This window comes from Gadus chalcogrammus, chromosome 19, assembly GCF_026213295.1.
Source record: "Gadus chalcogrammus isolate NIFS_2021 chromosome 19, NIFS_Gcha_1.0, whole genome shotgun sequence".
Taxonomy (NCBI): domain Eukaryota; kingdom Metazoa; phylum Chordata; class Actinopteri; order Gadiformes; family Gadidae; genus Gadus; species Gadus chalcogrammus.
In genome coordinates, this window is record NC_079430.1 from 9,852,741 (window position 1) to 9,876,993 (window position 24,253).

The following is a 24,253-nucleotide window of genomic DNA, read 5'->3' on the forward strand; positions in this document are numbered from 1 at the left end:
CCCGGACAGAATATGTCTCAAGCGTTGTTTCAGAGGGTCGATTAGATCGACGCACACGAATAACCCAACTTCAAAACGAAAAGAGGGGTACTTTGACAATTCGTCGTTTTGATTTGTTGTTTTACATTTAAAAAAAATAATAATTTCATGAGTATAAACTAATTTTATAATATAAATTACAATAATACAAGTTCATTTTAATTTTAAAAGTGATTTTTTGAAAAGTAAATATTCCTAAATCACATGTTTCCCCCATTGTACTTCACGTAAACAATGTGCTCTCTTGTGTTGTTGCTGCGAATATGGCTGTAGTGTATATTCAGCTCGTTGTATAGTTTCCATTTAGCTACAATGTTCATATACGTATGAAATAATTCAACTGCTTCTCTTACATTAATTGCAACGACAGCAGCACACTTCCTTTGTATAGAGTAACAGAAGAAACGGCGGTATGAGTAACATTTACATTCAAGAACCTCCAACAAATGGGAAGGTGAGCGGGAATGTTTGCAAGTTTGGTCCTATTTTCCCGTTAATATATGTACAACACTCTTCAAGGATAACCAACTTTTATTTCCTACTTTCCCTGTTCATGTAACCTTTATCCATAACTATACGAATGATCTGATGACCAAAATGTGAAAAGCGTGTGTTTTAGAGAGTGTCATTTCTATCGTTTCCTCTGTCAGGTTCTGCTGAAGACCTCAGCGGGAGATATTGATATTGAGTTATGGTCCAAGGAAGCACCAAAAGCATGCAGGAACTTTGTGCAGCTGTGTATGGAAGGTAATGTAATGCCTCAGTGAACATTTGGTCAAATGCTTTATGTGAATGACTACAGCACATACAACAAGTGTTCCTCCTGATCACAAGGGTTGTCTTCTATTGAACAGTAGCTATATAATCATTGTGTTCAACAAGTCCCAGGGAAATCCTGTGGCTTTTTTCAGATAATCCATTCTGCCAGCCTTTCACTATATTTATTTCCTAAAACATCTGTTTTAATGACATGAAGACAGCCTCCCTCTCTTTTGTGGCTTAACATCAATGTTTTTAGGAAACATCTGATTGCAGATTTGCAGATATATATTCTTTCATTTTACATGTATTTTTTTGTTTCACAGGTTACTATGACAACACAGGCTTCCACCGTGTTGTGCAGGAGTTCATTGTCCAGGGAGGAGATCCAACCGGAACAGGAAGTGGAGGAGAATCCATCTATGGACGACCATTCAAGGTCTTGACCCTTTTTGAAAATGAGCATTGATAAAATATTCTTCATCTTATCTGCTGGTTCCATCTACCCAAAATATTTTCCTATTACATTAAAAAAATGTTCTTTGCTCTATATTGGTTAAGAAAACCAAAAAATATTTATGCAATACCCGGGGGATGCAGGGACCGTTAAAGAAGCAATTAGAACCTCAGTCCTTAAAAAGGGATATTACAGAGCTGCAACCAAACCACAGCCTCATAGGACTTGCATTTGTACTGTACTCTTTTTTTCATAGTTGTAGTTAAAAATGTAATCACCAATTTAATCATGACTTTTCATGTACCCTTTGTTCTGTTGTTATAGGATGAATTTCACTCCAGATTACGGTTTATTCGGAGAGGTTTGGTTGCCATGGCGAATGCAGGCCCACACGACAACGGCAGCCAGTTCTTCTTCACTCTGGCACGGGCAGATGAGCTCAACAACAAACACACTATATTTGGCAAAGTAAATATGCTCTGCGCTGGGCATCTCAGTTGGCAGCCCAGTGCCGTTAGAAACATCACCAATTTGTGCAAATTTATTCTCTAGAATAATAAATGCTAGTCTACACAGTTACATAAATCCATCCATTGTATCTACATTAATTTAATGCGCCTCATGAAAATGCTTGTTTTGACGTCACACGCTTTTCCTAAATTCTTCCGCCACAGGTGACAGGAGACACGGTTTATAACATGATCAGGCTGGCAGAGGTTGAGTGTGACAGTGACGAAAGACCACTCAACCCTCACAAGATCAAAACAGCCGAGGTATTGAAGATTGGGTGCATCTATTGCATTAAAAAAACAAGTGTATATTGTTTATTTTATTGTTAATTGACTTTGTAAATATAGAAATGTATATGTAAGTGTACTTTAAATGTTCCGTCCAGGTGTTGCATTCTCCATTTGATGACATTATTCCGCGGGAAAGTAAAAAAAAAAATAAGGACAAAGAGGAGGGAAAGAAATCGCAGTCAAAAGCCACAAAGTGAGTCGACTGCTGTCTTTAATATCCATAGCTGGAAACCTTCCCTATCCTTTCTTCTCTTTTATTAATTGTATTTATTTGTGTACAGGAACTTCAGTCTATTGTCCTTTGGAGAAGAAGCAGAAGAAGAGGAGGAGATGGTGACACAGGTTAGCCAGGTAATGAGTTACGAGATTTGTATTTAATTACAGTTGTCGCTTAGTGTAAGCTCGCTATCTAGTTCCTTTAAATTAAAGGTTTTTTTCCCCTTTTATACTATGATGGATATACTTTGTCTGCACCATCAGATTTTTAAAAAGCCAACTTGTACATGTTAAGGAATAGGCCCCATTTATTCACTCATGTATAAAGCATATTAAAAGGATAAATGGTTATTTTTATTGCATTATGAATATTGTTATGTAAAATCAATGTTGGAATACATTAAATGTCCATTCATTTCCTGGAAGATGAGCACTCAAAAATTCCCATGTCTCATAAATGATTATGTTAAATATTTAAACCTATGTATTGCCCCTTTTGTATTTGTGTCTCTTGTTTCTCCAGACATTAAAGGGAAAAGGCAAAAGCAGCCATGACTTATTAAAGGATGACCCCAGCCTTAGCTCTGTCCCGGCAGTAGATAAGTATGTGTGTCCCGTATGTCCCCTCTCATAGGGATTAACCATAGCTGCCTTTGTGCAACCATATCTACGTGCTGAATTAATTTTGCATTCCATATTAAACTTGCAGGAGAAAGAAGAAAACCAACACGGAAGACGTAGGTTTGAAATGAAAATAGAAACCGTTCCTTTATCGTTGTTTAAGTATGTATAATATCTGGAATAAAAAAACAATGTATACATGCCTTTTTACCCTATAAGGGAGCGAGTGATGATGATGATGGTGCCATTGAGGACTTTGAAGGAGGTGAAGAGTATGACTCGGAGCAAAGACAGAAAATGAGAGCAGTCATCGCTCAAAAGCTGAAGAAATTAGAGGATGCCAACAAGAGTGCCAGGGAGGGAGAACATGAGAAGAAGACGAGTCGCAGGTAAACACATGCCAACCGTGCCCCTTACTTTAGGCATTCTACTAGGACTTCTTAGAAGGCTAAATACCTCCAGGTGTCCTGTTAAGCACTTACAGAATCTAACCAATTGTGACGTGACGTCACAATCGGGGATTGACCAACCAACTTGAAGGAGTAGACTGGTAGACTCGATCAACTAATAGACCTTAGTGTCCAATCCCTCTTGTTATGTCACAAACGGATCGATTCTAAACCTCTAGAAAAGTGTCCAAGAAAGCCCTGTATTACACAGTCCTTCCCACCAGGGGGCAGGTTTGTTCAACAAATATAAATTCATTGGTGACAGCTCCTTCTTTAGTCACTCAATGACCTGTATGGTTCCTCATGGGCGAGATACTGAGCCATTAAGCATACTAAACCATTATGGAGATGAACACTTACCCCTGTGATTTAAATCAACCGCATCCTCAAGGTTATGCTAAGGTTTCTCACTGTACAAGGTCTGAAATATTAAACTTTAATACTTAAACTACTGATATTTGTATCACTTGGGATAATGGGATTTTCATATATTGATTTATAATGTTAAATGATCCAGCATAATTTAAAACCCAACTTTATATGCTTCTGTTTAATGAGGATATGGACACATAAGTTTGTGGGCATATTGTGAATATTAGAAGAAAAATACATTTTACACTCGCCAAGTTATCCACAGACAATTATTTTATTGTTCTACGTGTAACTGGTTGTGCTGGATGTGCTATGCCAATGCTATATGTTGGCTTTAACATAAGGAAACAGGCAGACTTTAATGCCTGGGTTTCTTCAAGCAGACTGAAAATAATACTACCATCGATAGCCAAGTAACGCACACACACACTCCCCCACAGCCATCAAGCTCTACTGTGAGAAATAAACCAAATTACTTCGCCCTGCTATACTGTAAGCACCCAAACCACGTTACTTACTGCTGTAGTATAAGCACCCAGACCAAATAACTTAGCCCTGCTTTAGTATAAGCACTGGGTGAGACAGACAGACAGAGAAAGTGAGAAAAGAGGCTGAGAGAGACACAGAGTCCCAGAGTGAATGAATAAGAGAAACAGAGTGAGAGACGGAGAGACACAAGTCAGTGACTGAGAGACAGTCACACACAAGAGTGAGAGAGACAGAAATCAGAGATACACAGAGTGAGATTCTGAGAGAGACACAGAGCGAGAGCCTGAGAAAGAGATGCAGGCGATAGTGTTCACATCAGAATTTAATCTCATCTCTCTCTCTCTTGATGTCGGTGGTTATGTCACTATGTAGCCAGTTTTCGCCGGCCGGTATCCTCCTCACAGGTGACCACCCCCCACCCTCCCCTCCACACACACGTACATAACAGCCCCGTCCCCTTCTCTCATTAAGCACTAATGGGATAAGGAGTGGGGGGCCCCCCGGGTCAGCTGTGTGGGACCCTGAGTGACAGCCAGAGCGATGCGGGCAGACTGTAGTGTATTAAACCCGAGCGCAGATTGTTATGCTACAAGAGCCGTAACCCAACACAGTGGTTTGTCTTGGCAGGCAATCAAAGGGCAGGCGGTTAGGTACAGTGTTGGACCCCCGGACAAAGTCTGCATTGTTGGAGGGGGAGAGGGGCAACCCTCCCCCCTCCCCTCACTCTCTCTCTCTCTCTCTCTCCTCTCTGCCTGCTGGGAGTTTCGGCGTCGTGCACAAGAAGGGAAGACCGACTGTTATCTAGTCATCTTTTGGAGCTAGCGCTGTCTGGCTAGCTCTCTGGAGACAGTTCAGGAGTCAAATGGGGGCTTTAGCGATCTTGTGTATGTTGGCCGTGTGGTTATTTGATGGAGTCTGCACTCCCTTTAGTGTTTCCGTTGAGTAGTTAGAAGTCGTATTTGTACTTGTTTAAGTCTTTGATTTGTGTAATTGTATAATGATTTCAAAATAATATTGTTGTTTTACGTTCGAAGATGAGTCAGAGTACATTATCTGTTTTTGCTTTCTGTGCAAGAATGTGTTCAGCATGTTATCTGCATCCAACCCTCTTACATGAAGCAATAGATGGAGAGAAAAAATCTCTCTCTCCCCCCACCTCCCCCCCAAGATCAGATTCCAACTGTTTCTGACTGTGTTTTGACTATGGCCCAAGTCTGGAGTTCCTATTTGATGTGGGCCAACTCAGGTTCTCCTCGGTAGGGGGGGTTGAGGTTTATTAAAGACCCTTCTGACTGGAGGTCCCGAAGCGGTGTATGTGGCAGTCTAGTCACCACTTCTTCTGGTTGAAACCCAACAGGGCATGACTGGAAAAGTCAAGTGTTTCCAGATGCCGGGCGTCAGAGCGTTATCAGCTCCTGCCCGTTGATCCTGACTCAGGGCTCTGATCTGAGGCTTTATATCTCACACGATGCAATGACGTCACGTCAATTTTGTGGTGCAGTTTTAAAACAGGGAAATTAGAATTTGATTGTTGTTTGACCTCCCCCTGCATTATATCCAAATCTGCATATTTTTTAAGGATTTTTCACAATTTTTCAACGCATTGGAGTTAAATGCATCATACCACTTCCTTGTATGATTGAAACCCTTGTCGTGAAATGAAACCATTGCATGGAGTGGCCGCAGTTAGGATGACGGTACTCTCACCTCCTCGGACCCCTACCCTAAAGGGTCCTTTCTCCCTTCCACGGGACCCTTCCGGGTCACCGTGCAGTAATTGGATACACCTGTCTCTTGTCATCACTCATAAACCAACACTTTCTCAGGGCGAGGTTACAGAGATCAAGATAGCTTTCCGTTTTATTTTTGGGTGTACAGAAACCAGCTAGAGATAATCCGGTTCTTTGGCAAGCCAACCGTGTGTGTTTTGGAGTTTTACACATAGATCTCCTTGTCCTGGCTGAACATCTGGGTGACCGGTCCACTGGGAACGGCTCCAGACCGATGATGTGTGTCTAAACTCCGTGAAGAGCCGGGAGAAACGAAGCACCTGAAGAGAAATCACTGAGACATCATGTCTGACACAGTCGTATTTCTTTACCTTCTTGGCCTTGTAGTTCAGGCTTTGTGGATAATGATCGGGTTATTTACTGCCAAAGACATTTTTATCCATAGCGTCTTCCAGCGAATGCTGATACCGGGAATTAAGGGAGACATTGATGCACTGTATATACTACATTATTCTGACCCTACAGTTCCTATGTACTGTATATGATGGAAAACTCTGGGCACGGTAATATAAGGGTTAAAACCCTTATGGTCTGTGGCTTAACATGGAGACAAGCCTAACCCCTCCTGCTCCTTAATTGCATATACTCAATATTCAATTATCGTTATCTATTTTTTTAATTTCCAAAACAGAATGACACCACATATCAAATTTCTTGATGAATGACTTTGAACATTGAATCGATAATACAGCTTGAAATCAATGAATTGCCTCTTAATTGACTGATCAATTAATTGAATAATTGCTTGAGCACTGGTCACAAGAATGCATTTGGTGAAGCAAGACAGGGAGAGGCTGCTTTTGGTCCACTGTGTGTTTGATGTGTGTGCGTGCCTGTCCAAGGATCTCTGTACAGTCATGCAGATTCCTGTGTGGAGGTCAGATTCCTCTGATTCCAGCTCCCAGCGCGCCTCGCCTCACGCTCAAGCCCTGAAGAGTTTCCCTGAGGGGGAAGGTCGGCCTGCCAGCATTGTTACCCTACCTAGCCCATGAATTAGGAGGATCGCATGTATCCGGATCACACGCTCCCTTTACGAATGCGGTGGACGTCCACCCGGGGAAAGGCCTGGGTGGCTTCTCTCGGCGTCCTTGTGGCAGACCGATTGGCATCCATCGAGGTCAAGTGTGTGGTATACGACTGTTCATGGCGGGGTCCGTGTTTCACCATAAAATCATGGCCACATAATTACTGCTGGATAACGACTGCAGCAGATGAGCCTGTAAAAAAAAAAGAACTCCTCTAGTCTAGATCGTACTGACCTAGGTCATTTCTTTGTCTTGCTGTCCGAGCCCTAGCCAAGCATGTGCACCAGTAACTGGCAGTCCTTATAGAGTGTCCCAAAGGAGGCTTCATTCTTTTAATTTATTTTTTTTAAAACCAAGGGCCCTCCATGTAGCTCTCTGTTGGGACTGTTTGTCTGGCAGGCCGGCGACACTCTCCGACCTCATTGATTCCTCTTCCCCGGCCTTCCGCTCTTTAAAGATGGCAGCCCCGGTCTCTTCTGTGGTTGGCAGGTGGACAGCGGCGTGCTGAATGGCTGTCATTGTGCTCGTGAAAGGGAGGCAGAGAGGGGATTGGACGAGGGGGTCAAGGGATGCCCCCAAACCCCCTTCTCTCAGTGAGGAGAAAGTGAAGCTCCCTGGAGCGTCTCCAACATCCTCTCTCTTTCACTCGCTCCCCTTCAAAGGCTTCAGATTGCAGCCCCTGGTTTTAAGATGGTGTTGGCAACACATGGCACAAAGCATTGTACGCAGCTACAAAATACTTCTTCCTTTTTAAGGGTTCACCACTTTGCCCGCGCATTGCCCAAAAACTTTTCTGTTGGCCTCATTTTCTGAACTCCTTTAAAAAAAAAAAAAAAAAAGACCATATGGTTTTTACTCAAACATATTTGAAGGCTGATCTCATTTTTTTTGTTTTTTATTATATCTGGCAAAGGAGTCATGCTTTGTTTTTAGGAGCCATTTAAACATAGGAATTAACGAATCGCCGTCAACCTCATCACCACGACGTTGATGATGGCCATCGTGGAAAATGAATCAGCATGAAGTGAAATCAATTGTGATTGTATGCACTTGAATATGCAAACGGGATGCATCGAACCATCTCAACTCTGCGCTGTCGGCTGACGAGGTTTGCGCCTCGTGTGGGCATGGAGAGTGCTGAGGTGGTTCCAGGTATGCTCGAACCAAAAGGTCTTGTGATCCAAGTTGAAGGCTCTGCGAGGAATTTGCTCAGCCCCAAGGTGTGCAATAACAGGTGTTGTTGGGTCCTTTTTCCCCCCTGTCCTCTCTGGCCTCTCTCTTTATTGGCAAGGAGGGACTGTGGAGCCGATTGTTTGCCTGTTGCCGTGGATATGTCTCTCTTGTTTTTCGGATGGCAGCGTGTCAAGACAGGCCGGGAGAGCGATCACTCACTCACAAAAGGTCTCTCTTTCTTTCCCCCTCTCGCGCGCTCTCGCTCTCTCCCTCTGCGGTAGAATCTGTTTTTCTATTTCTATATTTAGGCGGTGTTCATTTTATCTGCGCTCGGCCCAATGCGCCACTTAATCCACCTCACCTTGTGTTTGTTTGAGATGGACGTCATCGATTGTATCATCGCAAAGCATCGTGTCTGTGAAAGATGTCTCAATGATACGCACGGATAGAATAAGTATCTTTTATCAGGCGTAATTAAAGGAAAACTGGACGACGTTTCAACCTGGAGCCTATTTTCCAATCAATTTGGGACTACTGCAGACAGCGATTATTGAGATTGCGCCATTATTGAGATAGAATGCTACAGACCTTATCCGTGAAAAACTGTCTGCAATGTACTCCTTTATAGCAATAGTGCTCATCAGTATGCATCCCCTAAAAGTGCTTGTTTTTGGTCTCTGACAGGCTTAGAACATTCTGTCATTATGGGGGAATACACCTTTCTCTTGATCACAGTCAAATTGTGTCAAACCAAGTCTCGCTCAATGAGAGTTTAGTGGAGTTGTTACATGAGTTTAGCAGTGGAAATGTATGAGAGCGGAGAGTTTATTTTGGAATACGTAAAGGCCTTGTGTAGTGATTCGGGTCAAGGAGAATTTAGATTGTAATGAAAATAGGGAAATATCCTGCAACGATGGGATTTTAGAGCAAGGCTTGGTTTGACACAATGATAAAAAGACCATGATCAGGCCAGAGGTAAAGAAACAAGTTTTATTTCTCTGCAGAGATCCTTTCTATAATGAACAAATATAATCAGAGCCAGTCAGTGGCAAAAAAACACTTTTAGATGACGTACATCGACAGATGCTATGGCGCTTGCATTGTTCTATGTCAATACTTGACAAACGTCAAAAATCGTTGTCCGTATTACTCCCTTGGACCCAAAATGACCCGAAAGTAGGCTGCAGGTTGAAAGATTCCCAAGTGTTAATTTTAGACACTTACTAGATTGCATGATGACCTATGGAGTGACTTGCAGTATACCTACCTATGCATGCACCATCTAAAAACGCTTGACATTTTGACACGGTTACCTTCTATTGTTTGATATTGAATGAGCCTTTTGAGCCGAGGAGATGTCAGTGCATGGATCCTGCTCAATAATTAATACAAAAGTGAGTCAGGTGTCCTGGCACCAAGTGTCCTGAGTAAGCACTCTTTTAAGCACCAGCCCTGCTATAAGATTGTCCGCCTGCCCATTCTGTGCACGTAAATCTCTATCGATAGTTGGCAATTACAGTTTTACCAGATAATAAAAACAAGGAATCTAACCAGCTGCATGTCTGACTGATCCTTCAGCTGAAACACCTTGACAACGTTGAGGCCAACACTGGAAAAAATAGATAAAGGGCAATATTTGCTTTGGTGTTCTTGGCAAACGCCTGAAAACCATTTAAAGGTAAGACGAGAGTTAGGAAGCTGCAAACATAAGAGGAGTGAAAGTGGCAGTTAAAGGAGAGGACAGGATAATGAGGAGGTCTGTTCTGAGAAGCAGATGGAGGGAGCGAGGAGAAGAGAAAGAGAAAACAAAACAAAGGCTGCCATTGTTTGGTCTGGAGATATCTGGCGGCTCTCTGGGCCACGAGCCCGGACTTCAGCTTACCTGTGTTTTATAGCTCCGCAGCGGGAGAAACCGGCACAAACAGAGCCTGTCAGGCCGTACAAAAATATTATCCTTCTCTAACATTACATATCTGCTCTGGCACGGGGCGGTGGGGGTTTCGTATCTGATGTGTGAAGGAGCGGCGGACGCCACCGCCGCCGCTTGATCTCTCCACCTGATGTGTCCGGGGCCCTGCTTTGACACTTTGGCGCCGGGCCAACGGGGGAACCAACCCTCACACAACTTCGAAGAGACGGCCCGAGCCTCGGCCTGCCTCAGGCGCCTGGGGGAAGTTTTTATCACAGAGGTCGGAAAACGGCGCTGGTTTTGTAGATTTCTCGATAAAAGTTAAAGATTACAGTTAGAGTGCATATATGAAAGAGTTGCTGTTTTACGTGTTAGTCGTGATTAAGCAGACGCTTTTTATACAAAGACGCCCAAAGCGGCTTACAGACTGCGGACGTCAGGGTTTTAAGACCGGAGCATTACGGCTGGAAGTCAAACATTGGTACCACTAAACAATCCAAGTCTGCCCCAAATTAAATTATTTTGTTTAAATTGTTTTAATGTGTGACGGGTGTAATGATAATTGGATATTTTCATAACCTTTTCAAACTGTAACTTATTTCTCGTCCTTATACTACTGAAGCCCTCGCATTAGGCTTCCGTAATATTCCAGCACTTTGCATCCTGCAGGCTTACCTTCTCTGATGCCTGCGGGAACTCTGTTGAACTCTCATGGCATATGTGCCATGTAATTTATTACCGCACGGGCCAGCTTTAAACGTCTATCATTCACTCCTAAGTGCTGTATACAGAGTTTGTATACAGCTTTTGTGCAATCCGGTACACCTAGACACATTACCCCGCAGACAAAATGTTTTAAAAGCCTGGAGTATATCAAGATAATTATTTGTTTGTCAAGCATATTTACTATAGATTACTAATGTGGAAAGTTGTGGAAAATGAATGTACGCGGCAACGGCAAGTGCAGCCAAAATATGTATTTATTCAGTACCAGACTAAATTTATCCATGACTTGGGATCTGTGTAAGTATTTAACCGGTTCTAACCGTCAGCTAGCCCCTCGTTAGAGCCCTGATTTAGCGGAGAAGCTTATAATGAGTGAACTCAATGTCATTAAAGTGCTAAAAATGTGTTGCTGAGTTTTTAATGGTAATTATTTACAATTTAGTCATTTAGCCGGCGGTTTTATCCAAAACGACCAGCAGAGAATTTATTAAGCCATGCATGACATTTACGAGCAGGTAGGATAGTGGGGGCATCTTGCTCAGAAATTCCACCGAGTGGACTGTTTACATTGGGATTCAAACCCATAAACCTTTTGGCCATGGAGTCCAACACCCCAACCACTCTTGTTGCATCCTCAGCGATGAACTGCGGAAGGAGTCGCGGCAGTTGAAGAAGGATCTCCTGGCCATAAAGCAGAGGAAAGAGGACAGCTTGAAAGAAGCGGAGAAAGAGCAGGAGAAGGAGGGTATGTATAACACATGTCTCTGTCCATGCCCACCAATCTGCTCTATCTCTGTGAGCCGCTATAGTCTATTCATTTATTGTTTCATTACAAGCTTGTCTCGTAGAAAATAAGTTTGATTTAATTTGTTATTCGTAAATATCACCAAAGTGTAAACAAGTTGTTTACACATTATCTATTAACTATTTAGCTATTTTACAGATTAGATAGACCAAAGGAACATATAGTTACGTCTTTAAGGAGTGATGACGCGGTATCTTGCTCAAGGATGCCTGTAGATCTGAGTGCTCATGCCACTTGCGTTCGCTGACTGTTCCTGGATATTGCCGGAAGAGGTTGACCAATTACCCGTGACGAAAAATTGTTCATCAGCTTTTTTGGGCATATAATGCATTTCAGGAACTTAGACCAAATATGTGAAACGAAGTGCATAATATTCACATCTCTGCGTTTTTTAAACGAATCCTTAACATGTATTTACCTGATTTCTCGACCATAACTGCACTAGCCAGAGACCTTGGCGGTCGTACAGGCTCCTGTCAGCCCAGTAGCCTTTACCGTCCATGGTCGCTGGAGCTGCCAGTCTCCCCCACAGCTCCGATGTCAGTCAAAACATGGCGCTCACTCCTTCGAGTTTAGTGGTTTTTATCAAACCGAGCATGACTCCTTGTTTGTCCTGTGATTGCAATCTGGAGCAAAACAGTGCGGCGCGATTCGGTTTTAATTCAGTCAGCACTGAGATCACGGCTGCGGCAGCAGAGAGCGGGAATCCTTTGTTTACCAGCTACAGTCCAGTGATGAGTATGCTGTCGTTCCCTCAGTCGTACTTTAAACCACCACAACATCCGGCTGCGTCGTCACCCTAAGGGTTTTACATGTCTGCGTTCAGGGATCTCAGTGGTCAGCGCATTGCTTAGAAGGGTCCACGGTCCGACATCACAGCCCAATCGGTTTGTTTGTTAGTGACCCAGAAAAATAACTTTGCTATGGGGGTCCGCAAAAGCCCAGACCCAGATCCTCTAAGCTGTTCCACACTACTGTGGTTCAGCAGTCAGGCGTCATTCAGCCCGCTGTTGATGTACCAGTTGATGTTGAAACACATTTTTGACATTTCATGAAAACCAAACCACTTGGGTTCACCCAACTATGCCGGCAGGGGGTGTGGGATGTGACCGGATAGTTAAGCAACATTATTTTATTCCCACTGGGTGTGCATGCACCCCAAGGTTGAGGACGTTGAGTTCAGCGGGCATGCTCTCTACTACTGGGTGAACAAGACCACTTGGGCGGGGCTAAGAAAGACGCTGTTTGACTTAGACTAGATTCCACATAGGCCCAAGATGTCAGACGTGTTTTTTCCGAATGACACAGATGGAGAACGAAAATCCCGGACCAATGACGTCAATTATTCAAGTATTTATACGCTCTTGGTTTGGTTCGTAACCCGCATATGAAACGATACCCTCCTATATTAGAAAATAAAAGTTAAAGCAGATGATCTAAAAACGTTGCGCCAATGTGTTGTACTCATTACTAACCAGCAGCCTGGTTCTTTAGCTTGCTCAATATAGACAAATGAGTCAGATGGTCTTGATCGTGCAGCCCTAACTCTAAGGGATAAAAAAAAACTAGGTTAAAATAGGTTTAAAAAAACACAAGCTTGAATAGAAACCCAAGGTTATTGACCCTATTGAGAGAAAAAAAGGTCAATTGTGGCTATTGCTCAAGCAAATTCCTGTGTCCCAGCTGTGAGCGTGTTGGGTGGTGCTAATTGTTGTCAGACAACGGCATTGCATAAAATTGCAACCAAAATTCCCAGTAAAACAGATATTCTTAACCAGGCATTGTACGATCTTAGTTTCCCATGACCAATTTATGTTTATCACAATGGTAAGTTGCTCCAATCCAACATCCCATCATTGCAGTTTTGGCCAAAGCAAAGGACATGCAGATTTTTGTGAACCACACCGAAGCAAACTGATATCAATGTCGCTCAGTCAGCAAAATATCCCAAAAGTAAGAAAGAAGAGAATGGAATGGAAGGTCACATGGCTCAGGTCTTGTTCACCACCAACAGTATTTCTGTGCAGTGGAGGAGTTAGTAAACACACATTTTAGAGGGATTCAGTGGGGAGAGTAAAAACTTGGAGATTTAGGTAGTATTACCATATTTCTATTCTGCCGTAGTTTTATTGTGTTGACCTGTATGGCACAGGAGAGATGAGGGGGAAAAAAAGTCCTATTCAACGCCAAGGAAAGCAATTACATTTAGATAAATCCTTTTAGTGTTTTGATTGGATTCATAAAAATGTTTTAAACACAATCTCCTGGAGGCCTGATAACAGAGGCCTCCACTACCTTTCCATTCACACGGGCCAGCGGAGCCAGAACCATGGCTCTCATTTCCTAGTCTCCTCGGTTGCCATGGTAGCAGACCTAGACCTAGTAGAAATGAGTCCCCTTTAAAAATTGTATTTTTTTTTACTGTTCTTTAATTTCCTCCGGCTCGCTTTCAAAAGATAAATGTGAAGGAACCCGATCTGGTTCTTTAGGATTCGAAGACGCTTTTCCTCGCTGTGATTCAACTGTTTCGTCGCTGTAACCTGCACCAAACTGTCTGTGTTTACTTAGCCGGTAGCGTAGGCTAATAAAGACTGTGTTCTGACTCAGAGCTTAACTGATTAATTAGGATCAACAGAAAACGGTTGGTATTTTACTCCCACATCTGGAGGCCGGATAGTCTAGTGGGCAGGGTGTTGGACTTCCCTCCCAAAGGTTCCCAGTTTAAGTACGGTAGTCTAACTGTAGGTGACCCTACCCCCTGCCTGCTCTCAAATGGAAGAAATAGACCCGATAGAGAAGAGAATGTTGGAGTAATCGCGCTACTAACTATATTGGTCTGTTTACTTTCCTCGGTTCACTATGTTCGGAACTCGCTGTTTAGTGTCATTATCTTTAATTTAATAGTGCATTGTTTCTCACACACTTTTAAGTTTGCTGCGGGGGGGGACATTTAAAATGACTTTTATGTTGTGTTAAATAACAATTATTCCTGAAGCACAGGTCTGTTTCTCACTAAATCTAATTATTTTTGCATTCATCAGTCTTAAATTCCAAGTTGTGTACTCCTAATGGAAATGAAATCCTAGTGGTGAGGAACCCATGGTCAATGAACAACTGTGATGGTGGACGGATTACTGACGGCAGATCATTGTACAGTTTACTACCATGAAGCGATTTAGCAGACGCTTTTATCCAAAGGGACAAAGTTAATTGACGTCGGTAATTAGCAGGTAGGGGATAGGCAGGAAGCCTTCGGACCTCAGGGTTCAAACCCAGTACCTTTTCAGCCGGGAGCTGAACCCCGTTTCCACTGCACTATCCGTCCACGTTGGATAGTGTATCAGTCAGGTGACGGATTTGACGAACAGTTATCCTTCCTTATCGCTTAGTCGCCACAACCCCCCTTTTTAAGTGTTCCCATAAAACTATCGCTTGTTGAGAAAGGCGGTAAAGACGGACGACCTACTCCCCTCATTCCTGTCCACAACAATCCCGGTTGCCACAACAACAACAGAAGCAAACCGCCTTGATTTGCAGCCCTCCCGGGCTCAGGTGACGGAGGCGAGAGCGAGCTGGTGGGAGGTAAGGGTTGGCGGGGGATGAGGAATGCCTTTAGTAAGGGCTGTCAGACTCAAAGATAGCACTTAGTGACAACAGCTGGGGGAGGGGGTGATGGTGCAGCCCATACATAACCTCAGGGCACCATCACTCCTGCGTGACACGGGGAGCCAGGAGGAGAGAGGGGGGGGGAGGGTGGGGGGGGGGGGGGGGGGGGGAGGAGGGAGAGATGGAGGAGGAGGAAGGCGAGCGAGAGAGTCGCTGGGAAGAGGAGGAGGAGGAGGAGGATGGCGGGAAAACAGAAAGGGAGAGGGGCAGCACATTGGGGGGGTGGGGTGGGGGGTTAAAGACGAAGGATACCTTGAAGAAGGGAAGAGGAGGGGGAGCAGGGAAAGGATGGGGGAGTAGGAGGGAGGCAGCGGTAGTTTGACACAAGGAGGAGGAGGAGTGGCAGGACACAGGGAGGTTGCAGGAGGGGAGGGTGGAGGGTGTAGGAGGGGTCGGAGGAGCATTACACCTCTGGCTGTAGCCAGGAGGAGTCCCCTGCAGGAGCCTGAGCCTAGGAGGAGATTGAGGGGAGGTCACTCGCTCTTCTCGCCCATAAATCGGAGGAGGAGGCGCAGCGTGGAGCTCTCTTGTTGTTGGCTCAGTGTGTCAGTGTGGGGGCAGCGTGACCTACACATGTGTAGGATGGCTGGGGAATTCCAATAACTTCTCAGAATTTGCTCAGTACCTTGCCCCTGGGATGTAATAAGTGTAATTGCATGGTGTCCAAAACTAATGCGGTCGTCACCCAACCTCTTGGATTGGAGCCTTTTGTTGCTTGGATTTCCTCTCGGGCTGAACGTCCTGGAAGACAGGCAGTTTTCATCCTGGCATTCGGTAGATTAGAAGTTAACTGCAGGGCAGCTAGTCTATTACAGTGCTACAAATGTTGTCTTTGTGCTATTTTCCCATGAATTTAAGTCAGATATGAATAAACTAACGGTACAGTTGAACTAGATATTTACATATGGTTAATACGAATTGTTATTCTTTTATTTTGTATGAATAAATATTTTTATTTAGATGCAAGCAACCTATTTACTTAAGGCTAGCAATTTCTTCTTTATTTTAGGAAGCAATGTAGGTCCCTCATAGGTCTTCAAAGTAGTGTTTTTAAAGTGATATACATAGTGGTATAGTTTGACCCCGAAAAGGGTTCAGAGTACCCATCCAATGTCCACAGTCTACCTGTAGACATCCTAGAGCACGATGTCCTTTCTTTATGTCAATACATTCATTGTGGGCTTTGCTTTGGATAGAAGCGTCGGCAAAAAGACTAAATAGTCAATTGGGTAGCAAATTACAATAATTCAATATATAAACCTGTTGAGGTTATGCACAGTCCAGTTAAAATCTGCAACAACTTTCCAAACAAAATCTTCTCAAAGTAAACATTTCTCATCGGTTACTGCCAAGATGTGTAGTGGTTCCTAAGGAGAAATTAAGTTGACTATCCAAACGCGGCCAAACACATTATTGTTAGACATCTACCGCAGGCCATGGCCCTCTGCCTGTAATAACAATTACACCAGGGGCACTTGAGCTTGTCTTTGAACGAGTCAAGTCCGGGCAGCCGGCGTTTTCGGCAGACAATGATCCTCTTGTTAACACCTGCAGCGTCCGTAACCCGGCGTCCCCCCCCACCCAGCCCGCAGAGTGACAGGCGCTGGCGTATCCCGTGACATCATTTGTTCTGTTCTGATGAACACAAGCAGGGCAGCCATTCATTCATAATCGCGTTTGGCTGGCTCGCCGTGCGGAGCCGCTGCTCCCGATCACGGCTCCTAGCGTCTTGACTGACATCACGACCGTTCTTTATTTCTATCTTTTTGTTGGTTTTTTCTTACGATGGTAAAAGCTAGTCCCCTTGTTGAACGCGGCTTGACCCAGACAGCGTGTTTGTCACGCCATGACATCATGGACAGCACGTCCACGTGGGATGGCGATGGGCAGGAGAACGTGAGGTTGTTCAGACACATGCGTCAAAACACAGGTTGACACCTTCATTTGTTATGGGTGGCCGTGAGTGGGTGGCTGCTGGGCATCGACCACTGGTCTCTTTTGGGGGTGTTTTTACTTGGTAGTAGTATATTTGTCTTCTTTAGTCTGTACCCCGTCACGTTGAGCTGTCAACACTATTATTCGTTTCATTGTTTTTTAATCTTGAAGACTTAGTAACTTTTGGACTTGTGTCCTTTACTGTTTGGGAGTCTTAATGGATTCGAGGGACAAATGTGTGAACAGTTTCTTAAATAACGCCATACTCTTGCTGAATTCAATTGAAAATCTGTTTTGAAATCGGGTATTCAGGCCGAATACCTGCAGCATCCTACAATGTAATGGTCTTCAAACATTGCATTGTCTTGCCTTTTCTAAATCTTTGACATCCACCTCACTCCCTTGACTCAACTCAAAACACAAAGTCTGTCGCAATGAGACGATGAACAACAATTAAAGAGAAAGCACTCAAAGTGCACTACCAAACCAAAGAGCACCAAACTATGTCCTCCTCTGCAGACGAAGGCAAGCCATCCAACGAGGCTGTGGCTGAATTTCTGGAAGGCCGCAAGAAGTACGAAGAGCTCAAGAAACAGAAGCGCAAGAAGGGCTCAGGTCGAGAAGAGCGGGTAGGAATGGTTCAGTTTCGTAAAATCTGTTGTACTTTCTTAATCCCAGATGCCATATTAGAACAGGACGGCAATAAAAATGTAATTGAGAAAATGCCTTTTTTGTTTCTTACGACAATATGCACAAAACAATAGTCAAAATCACCGTAGTCTTGATTTGAATGATTGATTAGAAATTAATTTAAATAACAGAATGTAAATGTAGACGTTAACATTATTCACAGTAAAATATGTCCCATTAATCTTAATAGAGACGATACATCTTTTATCGTTTAAGCAATAAAAATGTCCCTAAATGACCTTTCCCTTTGACCTTTGACCTGTCCGGGTAGACCCTGGCCCTGCTTGAGGAGCCTTCAACCGGAATTTTTTTCTTCTAATTGCTGACATCTGCCACGCGGAGACCTCAGGCAGCCCGAGGAGAGGAGTGGCGGAGGATGAAGACAAAAGGCTGGTCATTCCAGGAAACTGTTGCTTCTGTCTGTCTGTCTGTCTGTCTGTCTGTCTGTCTGTCTGTCTGTCTGTCCGTCTCTCGCTCTCTCTCTCTCTCTTATATTGAGAAGAACGTGGTAAGGCTCCATTGTGATTATAATAAATCCATTGCAACTATGCATTTGAATATCTGCTATGAACGAGAAAACCTCTCAAATCAAACATATATATTTTATGCATCAATATTGATGTAATGCGTCAGTTCTATTCAATAACATTAGAGCAACAGTAGGCACATTTGAAGGAAATTAAATGTATATTCAACACCTGGCTCAACTCCCCCGTGGATTCAAGGTTAAACTAATAAGACAAATTTAAAGGTAAAAACGGTATGCATAAAAAATAACCTTATTATTTATTATGCAACCCTTCTATTATTACAAAAGATAAGCTACAGATTTACACTCCCAACACCAAACACATACATTTCTATGTTATAGTTAGCAGGTAACCCAGTACTGATTCTCACAACTGATGTCTGTGAAAGTTCAACTGTGTGTGTGTGTGTGTGTGGTGTGTGTGTGTTGGTCTGTGTGTGTGTGTGTGTGTGTGTGTGTGTGTGTGTGTTGTGTGTGTGGTGTGTGGTGTGTGTGTGTGTGTGTGTGTGTGTGTGTCAAGCTGGGATCCCAGCTACCACAGCTACCTGATTGGCCATCAGGAAATCAAAGCTGACTCAGTGTTTTCCTCTCATACTCTGCATTTCACCAGAGATCTCAACGTCTCGAACCATATAGAGTAGTGGTGGAGGGGGGGGGGGAATGAATACCATGTGTTTGAATTTCGAAGTAGCCGTGCGCAGGAGATTTAGAATAACAAAACCTGTAGTTGCTATTAGTCTCCCTAAAGCCCCCTCACCCCCCCTCCTCACCTACCTCCCTTCTGTCTGTGTGTGTGTGTGGGGGGGCCCTAATGAGTTTGAGTGAACCCTTGGCTGGCCTCTGGTCGGTCTCTCTCTCTCTCTCTCTCTCTCTCTCTCTCTCTCTCTCTCTCTTCCCCCCCCCCCCCAAGCCCTAGACACCTCACCGGGGCTGTGGAGAGGGAGTCAGGCTAGCTGGGTCTGGAGGGGAGGGGAGGCTGGGGGGCCCGGCAGCCTATGAGTCCTAGATAAACAGCAGTGGGACCTCAGTGCCACTCTGGGCTCCCTGTGAACAGAATGTGGGTTACAACAGGTCAGACACTGGAAGTCAAGTCTGGGCCAGGAGGAGGTAAACTATTCCATCTGGGCCTGTGTCTCGAAAACCCCTCGCTGTCTCTGTCTCTCTTTCACTCTCTCGCTCTGTCTCTCTCTCTCTCTTTCTACCCCCTCGGCCTCTACCTCTGTCCTATCCCTCATCTCTCCTCCCTCTAGCCCCTCCATCTCCTACTGCTCTCCTCTCTCTACCCCCCCCCCCCCCCTCCACCTCGTCTCGTTCTATGGTAGCACGTATACTGCGCTCACTCCTCCTCGTGCCCGCCTCTAAATCCCACCCTCACCGGCTCGCCAGTAAATAGATCCAGGAGAGAGGTCGTGCATGCAGACTTGCATCATGGAGAGAGGGAGAGAGGGGGAAAAGAGAGGGAGAGGGAGGGAGAGAGACAGTGTGTTTGAGGAGAGGGAGAAAGAGTGAGAGAGTGAGTGAGAGTGAGAGAGTGAGTGAGAGAGAGAGAGAGGAGAGAAGAGAGAGAGAGAGAGAGAGAGGGAGAGAGGAGAGGGGGGGTTCTCTTGGATTAGTCCGGGGCTGTCCGACCGGGGTCTCCAGGGCTGTGGGTTGCTCCAGGGTGATCGGGCCCTGGTCAGGCTGTCATCGCCCCTACACTGGAAGACTAATGATGGGAGTGGGCCACAGCTCCTCGGGGGCCCTGACACAGTCTAGCCATGACACACACTACGAGATGGACCGCCACTACTTCTGCCCATCTCATATAGGAGAGGGAGGGGGGGGGGAGAGAGAGCGAGAGTGAGAAAAGAATGAAGGGAAGGAATGAGAGAGGGAGAAGGGGGGAGGGGGAGGGGCGAGAGATGGAGTAGGGTAAAGAGGAGAGAGGGAGAGAAAGAGAGCCGAAAAGGGAGAAGGAGACTACAAGCAATAGGTGAAGTCAAGAACCAGACTAACCAGCACAGGCGTAGACACGGGCCTGCACACGCACGCACGCGGTCATAGTAATAACACCACCACACAGAGCTTGTGCACACAGTCCCGGGAACAGTGAGACGGACACAAACCATATGTTTTACTCACTAAACAAAGCAGCAGACGGCTCGCCTTCAGTGTGAGATTGTGATGAATTGAATGTGCGGGGATAGCAAACCTTTTGGGTTTCTTGAAGGAAGGTCGGTACGTCGCCTTTATACAATGCAATGGTTCCGTTGTCAGGTCTGGTTCTGTGTGTCTTAACGAAATTATTAATGATTCAAAAAGGGGTTAGGGTTAACATCACAACATAAGACACCGGATCCAAGTTTAACCAGCTGATACCAGTCTCATCACTCCAAACGAGTATGGACCTAAAGCAGACCAAAACCAAACTCCAAACCAGTATGAACCTAACTCGAAACTCGTGTCGACCTCAACCATACACAAACCTAACTCAAAACCACTATTGACCTAAACACTTGTAGACCTAACTCAAAACCAGTGTAAACCTAAATCAGACCCAAACTATTGTATACTTAAACCATACCCAAACCTAACCCTAAACCAGTATAGACATGAACAGACCTAAACCAGTGTAGACCTTAATCAGGACCACACCTGATCCAAAACCAGTATGGGTCTAAACCAGATTCCACCCAATTCCAAAACCACAAATCAGGGGTTAAGTGTTTATCTATAATTATTATCAGACATATGATGACTGTATGAAATCGCACTGATATTCTTCTATCAGAGATATTTGTCTAGTACACAACTCCCTTAGCTTTGACCTGAACGCTCGCCCGTTCCAGTTTACAAAGTCATTTCTAGACAGTTATAGGCCAGTTAACCATTGAATCTGCATTGTTGCTCCAAGATGTTTCCGAAAGGACGGATGTGCTCCAGCATAGGGATGTCAAGAGGGCATCGACCCACAAAACAAGAGCTTCAATGGGCTGGACCGGGTGGTTCCTAACAGGGGGTCTCAGCGAGGGCAATAAAAAAGCCATTGCCTGGAAGAATAGAGGATCCCAAGTGGTTTGTAATTTCCACCTACCGCTGAAAGTCATGTGTTCAAAACACTACGTAATCCAAGTCTCTGATCACACAGGCTTATATGGTCATTCAGGGACCCACAGGGGTCGCAAAAAAACATTTTCAGGAGTTCATGGGCCACAAAGGGTTGAGGTTGGGTCATAGTTCACCCATTGCGTGACCCGTCTTGTAAAAGATTGATCCCCGATCGACTTCAGTAATGGCTCAAACCTTTTGGGACCCTGTTTATTCTATTTTAAGTTCAACCTTTTTTAAAAGGCTGACGATGGTGGGTAGTTGATAGTCAAATTCTTCTTTTTCTTCCTCAAATTGCGGAGAACCCCCTTAAATAGGTCTCTTCCAGAGTCACGCAAAAGCCGTTCTCGAAATTTTGATTTCCTTTCTTTCTCGTTTGTTGGAAGGTTTGCTGATCCGTAATATATCACTTCCTTCTGTGGAGCAAAGTACTTTTCTCTTTCCTTCTTTCTTTTCTTTTCCTTTTTTTCTTCTTCTTTTTACGTAAGCCCACTTCCTTGGGCCCCGATGTGTTTAGTCTGCAGGTAATAACTCGTGGCTTTGAACTCCCTCCCCCCTCCCCCCCCCCGTCTGATTTAGGATGGCCCATGTTCTGCAGTTTGATGAGCAAACCAGAAAAGTCAAGGACGCCGCCGTACCGGACGAGGACACGTTCGAGATCCACGACCCCCGGAACCCCGTCAACAAGCGGCGGCGCGAGGAGAGCAAGAAGCTCCTGAAGGAGAAGAAAGCCAAGAGGTGAGGTTCACCAGGGGTGAGGGGTCGCGCTCGGGCCTGGGAAAGACTTGTTCTGCTCCATTACTTCAATACGTACGCACGCACACACACACACACCACACACACACCACACACACCACACACCCCCCCCCCCACCAAACACACACACACACACACACAACACAGCACACACACACCACACAACACACACACACACCCACACACACCCACACCACCCCCCCCCCCCCCCCCCCCCCCCCGACGGTTTCTGTCGATCTCTGCGGGGGTTTTTTGCCCGACATCTGGATGGAGGATGTCCACTTTGATGTGTACCATCGCTGTGATCTGTAATCGGAATGTCATTTTTCCCCGTATTCTCCCGACGGTACTTAGCTAGTTCCTCGGTTTCTGACGTACTGCAGTTTGTCATTTTGCTGTCTTTGTAGGATTCACGTTGGCTGTTCAAAATATTGTCTTGTCGTTGGATATTTCTTTGAAATGTGAATCCTTCCTTCCATCAATAATTAACATTTGTAATCAGAGACTTTAAATGCATACAATCGTACGCACACACCTTTAAATAAAAGCAAAAAAAAAAGTTTTAAAGCTAAAAATGTCTATAGATTTCATTGCTTTCATTGCTTAACGCAGTGATTAACCTAATGCTTATGATTGCAGAATGCAGCTAAACTGATGGCTGTCATAAAGGCGTTTGGAGGATGTGTAATAAAACCCTTTTGTCTTCATTGGTCTCTAAATGTCCTTTGTGATCCACAACTTGTTATCTTCAGAGTATACTTCGCAAATGAGCAGAGTAGTTTTGCGCTTAGGTCGTTCATCCTCAAAGAGATTCTGGGTTCGATTCCCATATATCCGCAGCCTAAGCTGTAGTCATCCTCGATCAAGATGCCCCCTAACCTTGTTGGAAGCGTCGGTGTGAGTGAAGGGGGAACAAATGTGCCTTGGGAAATGAACCTCGGAAAGATCACTCCATGTGATGTGACCATTCAAATAAACGCACCGAGGTTGAAAGTACATTGAGGTAACGTCGTCTCCTGCTTATTATTCTCTACCGATCTCCTGTCATTCTCAGGTCACTGTTACAGAAAAGTCAAGATTTGTAAAATGGAAGTGTTTTGCTTACTGTAGCAGACCTCTGGGGGGGGGGGGGGGGTGTGCGGGGGTGCGTGTGTGTGTGTGTGAGACTCTTATCAGGCCAACAGTTCGTACATTTACGTCTCTCCTGGGATTTAGCTTTACTTTGACTCATGTTGAGCAGGAATGAGAGTTTTGATGTAAGGTTTAATGAGTCTGGTTCGCCCAGAGGTTTCTGTAGGTTCATCACACGGGTGATGCTGTCATCTAAACTGTCCATTACATTATTTTGATTTATTTGAGTTGGAATGTGCCACCAATTAATGATAATATGAATGGGTGCGGAGAATTAAACCAAATATTTATATTGCAACAGGCTTTTCTGGGGCCACGGTAGTCTAGCAGTTAGGAGCCCGGACTCCCAGATGAAAGGTTGGTCTGAACCCATATGTCTGCAGTCACCTGTAAATGTCCCTGAGCATGATGCCCTAAAGTCAACTCATTAATGAAATGTATCTAAAACTCCCTGTAAGTCACGTTAAATACAAGCGGCGCCTGCTAATGGAATTAAAAATAAAAACAGACTCAATGACATAATCCTCTCGTTGGATTTGGGTGGCCTGGCATATGCTTGAGATACGAGTTATGCTTTAGTTACGGTAAAAATAAAAAAAGCTAAAGCAGTACCAGCAGAGGGTGAAACATGAATGAATGGATCCCCACCAAGAAGCGGGTTGCCTTCAGTATAGGAAATCCTTCTTTTTACTATCAGGTGAACGTTTCAAAGGGAAGGGGAGAAAAATAATCCTGGTAATCCCGGTTAAAGTCACCTCTCCTGCACGCCACCACGAGAACACTCCCTAATCAGACGCTCTGTCGCTCTGTTACCCCCATGGTGCACGGC

The 24,253-nt window shown here is 44.6% G+C and overlaps 1 protein-coding gene across 1 annotated transcript; it reads left to right on the plus strand.

Moving 5' to 3' along the window:
• Positions 1–186: 186 nt before the first annotated feature.
• Positions 187–22,365, plus strand: cwc27 (CWC27 spliceosome associated cyclophilin). The gene is made up of 14 exons (XM_056578979.1): positions 187–493; positions 690–786; positions 1,125–1,237; positions 1,580–1,723; positions 1,930–2,028; positions 2,151–2,248; positions 2,337–2,406; positions 2,795–2,874; positions 2,981–3,008; positions 3,112–3,281; positions 11,464–11,570; positions 17,751–17,860; positions 18,193–18,212; positions 22,117–22,365. The coding sequence occupies exons 1-14, from the start codon at positions 452–454 to the stop codon at positions 22,277–22,279; spliced, it is 1,341 nt and encodes a 446-aa protein (XP_056434954.1). The 5' UTR covers positions 187–451; the 3' UTR covers positions 22,280–22,365.
• Positions 22,366–24,253: the final 1,888 nt, after the last annotated feature.